The sequence below is a fragment of the Dryobates pubescens genome, chromosome 13 (genome assembly GCF_014839835.1).
Source record: "Dryobates pubescens isolate bDryPub1 chromosome 13, bDryPub1.pri, whole genome shotgun sequence".
Classification (NCBI taxonomy): Eukaryota; Metazoa; Chordata; class Aves; order Piciformes; family Picidae; genus Dryobates; species Dryobates pubescens.
In genome coordinates, this window is record NC_071624.1 from 3,573,045 (window position 1) to 3,585,698 (window position 12,654).

At 44.6% G+C, this 12,654-nt stretch overlaps 1 protein-coding gene across 1 annotated transcript; it reads right to left on the minus strand.

Moving 5' to 3' along the window:
* Positions 1-703: 703 nt before the first annotated feature.
* LOC104304082 (G-protein coupled receptor 55) lies at positions 704-1,636 on the minus strand. The gene has a single exon (XM_009904790.2). It carries the CDS (start codon positions 1,628-1,630, stop codon positions 704-706), a length of 927 nt encoding a protein of 308 aa, XP_009903092.2. The 5' UTR covers positions 1,631-1,636.
* Positions 1,637-12,654: the final 11,018 nt, after the last annotated feature.

Sequence of the window (12,654 nt, forward strand, 5' to 3'; positions counted from 1 at the left end):
AGGAAGCCTGGAACTGGGATGGGCAAGTCATCTGACCTAGCTAGGGACCTGAACAACATCAGTCAGAAGTGCAATGTGGTAGGTACAGAACCTGTCACTGAAACAAGTGCTGCACAACAAAGGGCAAGTCCGTCAGTGCTGGAATGGCGCAGAGATCTTGCTGTGCCTGTGTTAATCTAAAACTGCCTTTGGATATAGAGCTACAATAACCTTAATTTTTCCAATAGCATGTACAAATCTAAGCCTGAGAGGTGTGTGTGAGCAGGAGCATAGCTAATTAGGGCAGGGAGCATTATGGTAGTCTGAAGCCTTTTACCATAAACTCCAAGTCTCTGTTTCTCAAGTCACAAGAAAGGTTTTCAGGTGTGGTGTAGTCAAGGGGGCTGAAAGATGCTACCACATGTAAGTGAAAAGTTTAATATTCTTTTCAAAGTAAAGAGGAATCTTGTCCAAAGAGCTACAAATCACCATTCACAGGAATAATTCAGTTTCTTTTTACCTGTAAATGTTAGCACAAAATGCTATGGAAGGAAATAAAAAAAGTCAGAAGCAGTCTTCTGGGAGAGGACTTAGTTCTGGTTTTCATGAAGCGTTTCCAGCTCTGAATATTTAAAGCAAATTGCTTAGGTAAGTAGTTCAGGACCCTGTACTTTCCACAAAAGCCTCTTCCATCATTCCAAGTGACTAACATGCAGCATGTGGATCAAGGCTTCCTCCTGGCTGTTTTTTTGCTGGTTTGTGATGGATCTTCCAAGGACTCCTTTAAAACAAAATAATAACACACCCCATCAAGACAACAGTTGAGGTTTGCCCAGCACAGGGTGACCTGAACTGCGTGTCGTAGCGCTTGCTGGAAGCTGGTGTGAATGATGTTATTCTTCACCAAAAAGTATAGGAAGTATGCCACGTGGTAAGGCGTAAAACAGACCAAAAATGCAGCAAGGTTTGTCACCACTATTTTCTCTGCTCTGGTGATGTGTGCTTGGGGGTTTTCTGTTCTTCTGTGCTTCCTCAAGCACCTGACAGTTTGAGCAGTGCAGAAGGTCATGACTGCTGTGCTGCTGAAGAAGGCAGTCTCCAAAGCACTGAACAGGCCTTTGTTTTCCCATGTGCTTTTGGAGAAGTTATGGAAGCAGGAGGAGATGTTGTTGCCCTCTCCATGCAGTTGGAAAGTAGAGACTGTTCCAGCTGAGGTGCCCAGACAGATGACCGCGCAGATCATGGCAGCTTTCTTGGTGGATCTCAGGGTAGAAGCTGTGAAAGGATGCCGGATGGCAATGTACCGGTCTACACAGATGCAGAGGGAGATGAGGATGCTGCCATACATGTTCACAAAATAAAGACTCTCCAAGGTGGAACAAAACACAGATCCCAAATTCCATTCGCCCTGGCGGTGGTAGGAAATGATTTTAAAAGGAAGCGTAAAGAGCAGCAAAGTATCCAGGAAAATAAGGGCTATCATGTAAACTGTTGATTCTGACAGCTTTTTAACCTTAAAAAACAGGAATGACAGAGCCATCACATTGAACAGCAGTCCCAGGGTAAATGTGGGGGTGTATATGATGAGCTGGAACAGTTCCACAGCAGCGCTAATGTTGCTGGTATTGCTCTGGGCATGGGTGTCATTCATATCTCCTGGTATGCTGGAAGAGAAGAAAATCCCCTTTACCACAAAGGAGGAAGATCACATTTAAGGCATGGTACCAAAGCCACTGAGGTCTCTCTGTTCACAGACCTGAGGATGCATTTTCCTCTCAGGTTGCCAAGTGCTTAAGTGTAGCTCCCAGTGAAAAGGAGCTGCTCTGTGCCAAGGGATCATGGGGTAAGGTTGTGCCTCAAGGAGGAATAAGGCTTTCTGGAGGCCAAGCCTCACTTGCACTGTTACCTGTTACCCCAAACTGTGCTGCCCTATAGGCTAGCCAAAGAATAGATGTGACCGCACCATCCTGTCGGAATTATGTGATCTCTTTGCAGAGCCAAGGTAGCAGCTTCTGATTTTATAGGGTTACTTGGATTGTGTGGATGAGGGCAATTAATTAGATCAGGTTTCCTGAATCAAGGTATTGTAAGGGACCTTGGAGAGAGCCAAAAGCTATAGGGTCCCCTATGTTTACTAATGTGCAAATCCAAACAGTCATTGCCATCATGCACCCTTTCCTAACATGACCCTGGCAAAGAAGTGCTGTGATTACTTCTGACCTTTCTGATAAGCTTGCTAAAAGCAGCAGGCAGGAAGTTTCAGACAGCCTATTTCTAGCAGAAATGAAGGAGTTAAAGGAAGAATGAGATTTAAGAACCTCAGTTTATGTCTAAAGCAGCTGGACTTACCACAGCAGATAAATTTCTATCTGCAGAGACAGGGGTTGCAGAAAACATGCAGCTGGTTTCTCCTCTGCAAAGAGGAGACAGAAAATGTCGAGGCAACTTCTGAGCAGAGATCATGAAGCAATTCTCTCCTTTAGAAGAGTGCTGGTTTAGTCCTGCCCTCTGCCTCTCCTGATAAGGAGTGGGAAGGCTCTCATTGGTTTCTGCAATGCTGGTCTCAGCTGGAATCACTTCCAAATGCACATCCACAGGAACACCTGGTCCTTTCTTCGAGCCCGCTCTATCACAGCAAATGTAATCTGTAAATAAAGCCTGTCAGAGATCTTTCCATCAGTGCCCAAGAATTATTTTTGTCTACTGTTCTCGAATTGTCACTACTTTGACCCGTGCCTTTCCTACATGAGTTACTGATCTTGATGCTCTTTCACTTCAGATTTGTCAAATGGTTGTCAGCTGCACAGTAGAAGTTCCTGTTCTGCAGATCAAGTCCCTCCCTGAGTATTTCAGAGGTAAGCTGTCCCATGCTGTGGTTTGAGAGAGATTAGGAGCTCTTTAGGTCCATGAACCTCTGAATTCAGGTGGCCTGTGGCAGATGAGGGGTTACACTGATGACTTGGGCAGAGATAGTGCCTGGTACAAGAGGGTGGCCTAGTTTGTCAGCCCAAGATGCTGTGCTCATGCTGAGTCCCCATGATCCACTGCAGTGCTGTCAGTCTAAACTCTGAGAGGGAACCCATTACTGAGAGCCAAAGGGATGAAAAGTTAATGAAAGAATTACTGAAAAGTAATAAATATTGACAAAGTTCTTTACTTCTTTGCCTCTGTGGGAGTTTTCATTAGGTCCTTTATTTTTCTTTCAGTCCTTTTTTGTTTGTTATGTTTTGTTGTTACTTTTTGTTTGCCTTTTGTTTCCTCTTTAGTATTTAGTAGAGTGTGCAAGAAATCCTGGGTCTAGAGAAGGAAATTTGCAGTTTCTTACCAAGATTTTTCACCTGAGAAAAATCTAGTTACGATAAAAAGCCCTTTTAGACTGGAGTCTGTTGTGCAGATTTATAGACAAAATAGAAAAGCCAAACCAAAACAACCAACCAACCATTTAAAAGCATACATGCAAAGTAGAGACTGTATGTTCTTAAAAACCAACCACAAAAGGTAGATATGCTATAAACAAAACAAGCCATGTGCAATGTGGGTAGTTTTTAGATCTTGTAGCAAAAAAGGAAGTTTTTGAGGCAAGGTTTCACTACAAAGAAACATTCTCTCTTTATCTTACCTTTAGGCTGTCTCTAGCTCTGGTTGTTGACTTTTTCTCCCTCTCATCTTGAAGAATTCTGGAGTCTTGTGTTTTCTTTTAAGGCAGTGGAGTGAGCTGTGTGCAAAGCAACTGCTGGTCAGCGTATCAGTAAGCACGATGGGCTGCTGCTTTTTGTTTCATCACGTATTTCCATTACAGCAGCGGTCTCCCCACACTGTGTCTGCCTGCACGCTCTATGTACATAGAGCTCGTTTAAGGATGTAAATACACAGCTTGGTGGGGCCAGTGTCTGAGTCACCCACTCAAAACAGCCTCCAGTAACAGAGAAGGAAATCCTGGCCCTGCAGGTCGTTCTTGGATATTTTTTTTCCTACAAGACATGATTTTATTGATTGTATGTAGCATCTGTGGGTAGAGTGTTAGCTGTCAAAATGTGCTCTAAGCTAGCTCCTGAGCTATTGCTGTCATCGTTTCTCTTACTTTTCATGATAGCAAAAAGGAAAAAAAGGTCACTGATTTTCAGTGGTGATCTGATATGTTCACCTCAAGTTGCTATTTTCAAAAGAGACAAAGGTTACTCTTAAATCTGTTTACACTCCTGGGAAGCAGGGAATGTATTTTCCCTTGTTGCCCTGCATACTCCTTAAAAGTCAAAACTGTGGGTTATATTGGCTAAATTCAAACTGTGCACCTGTGAAAGAAATAGGGGATAGGAGACAAAAGGAAGAATAGAACTTTGGGTTTCCCCATGGTATTTTAGTTGAGATGACCTCACTCATGAGGTAAAAACCCCAGCCTATTCAGATAGAAGGTCTGCATGAACAATACCTCGTCACATTGCTCAGCAAGGTTTCACTTCTGTACACCCAGTGGTGGCCTTGTCACCATGACTGCATTTTGGATGTTCACAAAATCACACGATGCTGGCAGGTGCCTTTACCATGAAGTATTTGGGGCCTGAGCCAGCCTACAAGGTGGGAACCAAGGCTGCTGTGAGAGTGAGATGTAAGCCCAGCTGCCAGAGTGCTCTGTGCTCCTGCCCTGGTCGGGGCAGATGTGATACTGTCACTAATAAGTGGACCAGAGGTGCTCTCTTCACCACTCAAGGTTTTCCCTTCACACAGAGGGAGCTTGCTCTTCTCTTTAATTTTCTCTTTGATATTCATATTCTCAGCCCACCTAAGTGCTGCCTGCTTCAGCAGAGGCTGCCCAGAAGCATGCCTTCCTGGGGGTGCTTGCTGCACGAAGCTCTGTGTGAACCCACGTCTCAAGAAAGGTGCTTTGAAAAGGGACAGATGGGGAAGCAGCAGTGCTAGGGTTGGCACATCATAGTGTAACCACCAACAACAGGTGGGCTGTTTTTTTGTTGTTGTTTGTTTTTCCAGCAAACATCTTTGTGAATCTTTTAAGGGAGAGATCTGAAAAGAAATGGCCAGGAAATCATGAAGGGGTAGGGGACAAGGTGTGTAGGTTCTTGTGACACCTGGAACAGAGTGTGAAGGCTTCTCTCCCTTCAAAATCAAGAAAAGAACAAGGACTGATCGGAGAGGGGGAAATGAAACAGAGTGAGCAGAGTAATGAAAAGGCTGGGATAGTCCATGAGGGATTCTCAGACTGCTGATTAATAACTTAACATGTGATGCAGAGGCGAGAAAGCTGTGGGCAGCCAAGATACCTTTCATTTCTCACTGCAAGCCTTACTCTGAGTTAATGGGATGTGACTCTTTCATGAAACAGTCAAGGCCAAGTGTTCTGCCCATTTTCTTGCAGAACTGGGAGAAGAGGGCCACACCCTGCAAACTTTACTCTCCTTGGCACCTCTGTGTGCGTTAGTGATGCCACCAATGTGTAAAGCACCTACTGCTTTGTGCAGTTTCTGTGCATCATCTTGTTCACCTTTCCTGATGAAGGAGCTATTTCACAGCATTTATTATTTTTTTGCTAGTATTGAGAACTTTGCCATATTGCCATTGCCTCTTCTTCAGGCCATGTATGCATCCCTGGATAGCAGCTAGTGAAGCTCTCTTGACTTCCTGGGCTTGTCCCTGGGGCCTTCTCCTTGCCATGATGGGCTGTGCCAGCCATCTCAAGGCACTGCTGGTCTGTTGCTGTGCCCTCACACCAGACTGCATTGCAAAGAAGTGCCATGGTCCTGGCTCTTCAGCTGTCACTCCTGACTCAGGAAGAGTATCAGTATGGGCCTGCTCCTGCTGACATCCTTCCAGCTGAGGAGACAAATCAATAATCATTGCACCATGCAGGGTTGTGGAATGAAGACATGGTGTTATTTTCCCCCTCTATCTAAATCAGAGCCTAACCAGTGAGAAAAAGATGTGCCTGCTTGAGAAGAGAGCATCCATTGCTCTTATCTCCCTGCTTTCTTCCTTGATTTCCACTCAAATGCCCTTCTCTACTTTTCAGTTTTGTTCACCTCCCCTTTGCCCTTCCATGTCTCCAGGTACATCTATTTTCTGTTCTCTGAAGGGCTGCTCTAACTGTTCTGGGGAGGAGGTTTTGGAAGCCAACCAGAAGGAAACAGCAAGAGGTGGGGCAACAAAAGCCCTGATAGAGCAACACATGGAGCCTTGGGATGGTCCCAGAGCTTTTACTATTAGATTGGGTTTAGCTGGAGTTACCATCGGGGAGGCTCAGTTAGTCTAAGTTCCTTGGTCTTACTAAGAGGCCTCACTCAGCAACACCAACCTCTCACTGCCTACCACATGGCACTTGACCCAGGAGGCTATTGGAGCTTGCTCCTGTCTGCTGTGGGCCACTTACTTACCTTGAGCCATTGTAGCATCCCACCAGGGCTGCCTGCAACCTCTGGGTGAGTCAGAATTGGGATGAAGTCAAGTCCCGTCACTTAATTCCGGCGGCTCTGCAGAGCCGTTTCTTGTTGAGCTGCTCCATCTCGTGGCTATAGGGGAAATGAGAAACATCGACTTCAGCTCTCTCATGTCTCTCTCTGTGGCTGATCAGCAGAGGGACGGTTTATCCTGTAGGTCAGACAGCTTATCCCACAACCTGCTTCCACCAGCCAAGCACTAGGCTCTGTCGTAACTGGCCTCTGTGTTTGATTCATCATTCAAGCTGTGGACAGCTCAGCAGTGATGAGAAACGGAAGAGCCAAAAGCCGTAATGGTGATGGATGGAGAGGGACGAAGCACAGAAGCAGCTGAAATGGAGCTTTGCTGTCAAAGTGACAGGAAGCCTGTGGGTTTCTGAGAAGCCAGGGCCAGGAAGCTGCTGTGCTGGTACAGGGGTCTGACCCCAGGCAATGGTCTTCTCACTGGTGTTTAGTGTCCTCTGTCCTACAGCTTGAGGAAGGCAACACATAAGGACCAAGACAGAGCCAGCGAAGGATCCTTTCAACACTGGAGGACCTAAACCTGCTGCTTGGAGAGCAGGTGAACTGCGGTCTTTCCTTGAGCTCTGGTATGTTTAGTTTTGAAGTGATCTAGTATTTGTTCAGAGACATGTCCCCATTTCCACAGAGAAATCAGCTGGGGATTCTCCCGTGGGCCTCCTCAGGACAGGTCAGCAAGGTGGGTATTTGCCATGGCAGTGCTGTGAGAGTAGTGAAATGTGAAAAAACCCAAAGGCAAATAAACTCTTTCCCCCCAGGTCTCTACTACGTTCTGATCTAAGACAATCTATGCACTTCAGGTGCTCATTCTCATACCTGCTTATTCTCCTAACTCTCAAGCTGCAGCACCCATGGCAACAACTGGGTGGAGATCTGTCTCATGTTGCAGCTTTTGCACTCTCAGTTATTCCCCAACTCCACAGAGCAAGCATTCGAGCAGGGCTCGCACACAGCAGCTGAGGGCCCTGCCTACCACACCCCAGCCTGTGCCTCTTCCCAGCCTAAAGGCTGACTCATTTTGACATGCCAAGGCAATTTTGTTTTTTCTACTCAAACCATTACCTGCACCAGTCTTCAGTTTATGACAGCCTCTGAAACACTTGAGGCAGCATTTTTGTCAATTAGCTATTTCCCATTATCACGCAAACCTCCAAACTGTAAGACCCCTCTCCCAGCATGATGAGACAGGTACTTCCACTGGAATTTTTCAAGGTAGAGAGAAAAAAGTAGTTACTGAAGATGACCAAGGAGATCTTGTTCTATTTTTCAGAGTGCTAAAGTGCAAGTACAACTCTAGTAAAGTAACTGTGTAACTAGACCTGCTTTCCAAAAGGCACTTAAACACATTTTGAGCTAGCTTTGATGCTCTTGTGACCAAGAAACTGTGTCTTTCTGGGGTGCACCCTCTTAAGACTGGGAGACTCTTGATCAGAGCCCACATGGCACACATCTCCATTTCTTCTTAATGGGAAATGTCAGATTTCCTTGCCTCGTTTCCAAGGCTTGTGTGCCCGTGAGAAATTGTTAGGCATGTTTAGGGCAGCCCTCATGGCAAGGAGGAAAGCTTCTTGAGAGTCATTATAAGAAAATAATGAACTGAATAGGAGTCATTTTAGGCAAGGGAAGAAGTGCATCTAATATGGCATCCTGTCTTTGACTTCAGTGGACATTTAGGGGAGGATCCTAAGAAACTGCATTTGCATTGCCAATATTGCTTCCAGCAATAAGTACTTGAGAAAATAAGGAGAACTTGATCAGAAAGGCTCCCTTGCTTAGATTCTAGCCTTTGCTCTTCCCATATTCTAAAGCATTCTTCTAGTGAGGCCTTACTGAAGGATTCCATGTATTGAACATGGCATGCACCTGTCTGTTCAGCAGCCAATTCTAGCTTCTTTGTGATGAAAATACCAAAAGGTTTTATCCATTTATCTTTAGCATTTTAGCTAAACCAGCTGGTTACCAATGAGCTGTGTTACCTAATGACTGCTGCTTCAGGAACATTTCTTAAAATGAAACCCCCAAACAAATGGTGTGATCCCACAACTTGGTAGTCTGTTACAAGTACTTGGCAGAAAAAGCAGGTAAGTTGCCAGCTGAATTGTGGTTTCTGTTCTTCCTAAGGTAGGAGAAATTGAAAGGCAGCAAACCTTTGAGTTTAGATAATGAGCATGAAGAGATAATTAGTAAGAAATGCAGTGACAGCAGTTGGGATTTGGCAACATTGCCTTTCCCTGAATGTATATTGATAATATATTCCTTGAAGGAAATATCCTTACAGAATCATAAATTTTCAAAAGACTTGATTGGGGGTGGGGGGGAATAGGAGATTTGTTAAAAAAGAATTTTTATTAGAATTAGTTTTGCTTTCTTTGGGTTTGTTACTTAATCGTGTCCGCTCATGGTCTCCTATAATGTTAACAGACCAGCAGCAATACATGTTTATTATTTCATGATGTACTAGGAAGGTTTAACTTTGCTATCACCAAAGGCAGAGTGCGTAGAAGATGTGGCTGTTAACATCCATATCTTCTTCTTGTATGGTGCTTCACTAACTTTACAACCTGTGTATCAAATATTAGCCTTGAGCACTGTGCTGGTGAGATGTGGGTTTTGCTGTGCTTAACCACACCGCTTCTGGGGGTATTCATGTGTCTACACAAGGCATTGTGATGCACGACGTCAGCCTTGCCTACTTGACGCTGCCAAGTTTGGGGTTTTCCGTCCTCTCTTAAATGTAACTGCTCTGGTGTCATTCTGGTAGTGTGGGTCTGTTATCTTTTCCATTTTACATGAGGGGAATCAAAGCAGAGATAAGCAAAAGGACTTTCAAAAGTGATACAAGACACCTGCAGTGGGATGTGGTTTCCCAGATCCAGATACCTCCCTCCCGCTGCCAACACACTATTTTTAGCCTGCTCCTTCCTGGGACCCAGCTCCTTGTCTGCAGCCTAGGAGACACAGCATTGCATCAGTCTTACTTGGGTGTTCACACCCCTACATTCTTCAGAAGTTATTTGTATGTCTGCCCTTTCATATCCCGAATTAACTATCCTTGGTTGGCAAGTGTTGAAACAATGTAGTAACAGAAGTAGTAATCAAGAATGTGACAAGGTATATTTCATGTACTTTTCCACATGTATCTGACCACTTAATCTTTCAGTCTTTCCACTTAACTTCAGTAACATTTTAGTCTGGATGAGGCTGTGCATATGTGATAAAAGCAGAGTGTTTCTGCAGTTATGCCCTGTGCAGATTTCAGCAAGGATTAAAAAGGTTTTTCTCTCCCCCTTTTTTCTGTAGCTGAGCTGAGGGAGTGGTGGCCTTCAGGTAGATCTTGCACTCTCTTAAGTATGTTAATGGTATGGTGTTTGTGCAGAAGCACTGTTTTAGTCACCTAAATTAAGGCAATTTGCTGAGCACTCATAATTTCTTTTCCCATTATTATTCCTTTTAAGAGGATACAGTTTAGAGGAAGAATCTCTACTTCTAAATACTTGGTTTCTTTGGCTAAGCATCTTTTGTGCATTTAGCAGAAGACTTTCTTCTTTTTGTGCCTTGCATTGCCAGCACCATCTTTCTAACTATAGGCATGGGAGCTTCAGCACATGTGCTGCACTAAAGAATACTGCAGTGCTGTTTTTCAGACTACTGTTGAGCACTGGAGTTAAGCATTTGCTTTCTTCGATGTGAAATGTGTGCAGCATCCCACATGTCTCTGAATCACAGAAAATAGCCTGCACAATTTTGTTTCCTTTTGAAATTTGCTTAACTTTGATGTAGTATTTTTTAAGGTTGGTTGGTTGGTTGCTTGTTTTGTTGTTGCTGGTTTTTCTTCTTTTCTCTCTCTATTTTTTCCCCCTTCCCTGAGGCACTGATTTTTATAGCTTTGGTTGCTAACAGCAAGAAGTTTATGAAGTTTATGCAGAAGAAAGTCCAGGAATACTTCTAATAGCTTTGTGCTTCTTGCCATTGTCGTCATCTGGCATTAGGGACTTTTGCAAGGCCTAGCTCCTGAGCTGCTCTTTTTTTTTTCCTTTTCCAGAAGAACTACTGTGCAATAGCTACACAGTATAGGTGCAGAAAGAGAACTCCAAGTGAGGCCTCAGCAATGCTGAATTTAGTAGGATAATCACCTGTTGTGACTAGATGGTTGTACTGTGTTTGGCGAACCTCAGGATACATTTTGCCCTCCTGGCTGATGATGACCTCAGGAACACCTTCCCATTGCCTGGAATCAAGGCTGGTAGAAGGAGAGGAGACACTGGGTGACAGGAGCCAGTGACACTGGCACATGTGTTGGATAGGAGTTTGCAAGGCAGTTTGAGAAGCAGTCACTGGCTTGTTCCCACCATCCAGGCTGTCATCAGTGCTTGCTAACCAAAGCAGCAGACCAAAGTGCCTGAAGAAGCTAGTCAGCCAGTAGCCCTATGGTTTGACAGTGTGAGTAATCCCCTTCTTGTGGTTTACCTATAAAATGTGGAGTGTGAGCCATTTAACATTTGTAGGGCAGTATGTACAGAGTGGTTTTGCTGTCATACTGTCCTTAGAAAAAGTCTTGCTGAACTACATTCAGGCCATAGCTGAGAGACTTAGAAGTCACAGTATCACAGTATCACAGTATAATTAAGGTTGGAAGAGACCCCAAGGATCATCAAGTCCAACCTGTCCCAACAGACCTCACAACTAGACCATGGCACCAAGTGCCATGTCCAATCTCCCCTTGAACACCTCCAGGGATGGTGACTCCACCACCTCCCTGGGCAGCCCATTCCAATGACGAACGACTCTCTCAGTGAAGAACCTTCTCCTCACTTCGAGTCTAAACCTCCCCTGGCACAGCCTGAGACTGTGTCCCCTTGTTCTGGTGCTGGTTGCCTGGGAGAAGAGACCAACCCCTTCCTGTCTACAACCACCTTTCAGGTAGTTGTAGAGGGCAATGAGGTCACCCCTGATCCTTCTCTTCTCCAGGCTAAACAATCCCAGCTCCCTCAGCCTCTCCTCACAGGGCTGTGCTCAAGGCCTCTCCCCAGCCTTGTTGCCCTTCTCTGGACACGTTCAAGTGTCTCGATGTCCTTCTTAAACTGAGGGGCCCAAGTCACTCAGGAAATGCTATTTTTAATCCTCTGAGCCCTTCATACTGCACAGTCCTGGGAGTGGAAGATTCAAGTATTGGCTCAAGAAATAACCTGTAAAATAACCCAAGTAAAGGGAATCAGTTCTTCCTAATACCAGTTGATTTGTACTGCTCCATTGACTCCTGCTAAGCTCTTGGCTTTGAGACAAAAAGAAATTGGGAGTGGGGTTTTGGGGACTGGTTTTTTACACTGTAGAAGTGGTGGTTCTGGATCACCTTTGCAAGTCAAGGTTTTCCATATTATTGCTTAGGTTGATATTTCCTTTATGCTTTTTCTTGCACTCCTAATTGTTCAGTAAGACCAAATTTAGGGCTTTTTTTTTTTTTCTTCTTAATTGTTAAATCTCTCTGAGACTGAACCCTTGGACAGATGGGAGAGGAGGGATGGAGGAAAGGGGCTTGATGGCTTCTCAGATTTTCACAGGGATTAGGCTGAAATTGTGAGGAATTTTTCTCTTCTTATGTGCTCATTTTCCACTTTTCCATCTGTTCTTGCTGCAGATGTGTGCAAGGTGTTCCTGCTCTGCCATCCATGGGCAGAGGGAGGTTCATGTCACCTGTAATCTCCAAGGTAGCCTTTGTATCTATCTGTAACTGTGTGCTGCAGTAAGTTTGCATAGTTGAGATATGCAGTCCCTGTAGGAAGGGGCTACCTTGCACCACAAGCTGGGTTACAGCCAAGCAAAGGGAGAGCCCTGGTCCTGCCATCTTCCCCTTCTTGTTTCCACTGGCCCTCTCAGAGAGTAGGTGTGAAGGCTGAGGCTGCACCATTCTGTGCATTTTTTTCCTTATTTTTCTTTCTCCTTTGCCTTCACTGAAAGGTTTAAAGAGCTTTTACTGGACAACATTTTCTTTGAATTTAAAAATGCCTTGTCCTCCTACCTGAAAGTGCAACTTACTGTACTGCTAATTTTGTACCATGGTATGCATACCCTTCAAACATCTCATACTTACTAATTCCTAGTGACATCACATTCATATGAACAAATATAAATCTGATGAGGTTGTTGCAAGTATTTATCAGGCCACATCCTTTTCCTGTTATTTTCCTGGTAAGCAGTTCTAAAGCCAACT

Bases quoted from the DNA above. Each gene is read 5' to 3' on its own strand.
- LOC104304082 (XM_009904790.2), bottom strand. From the start codon at position 1,630: ATGAATGACACCCATGCCCAGAGCAATACCAGCAACATTAGCGCTGCT.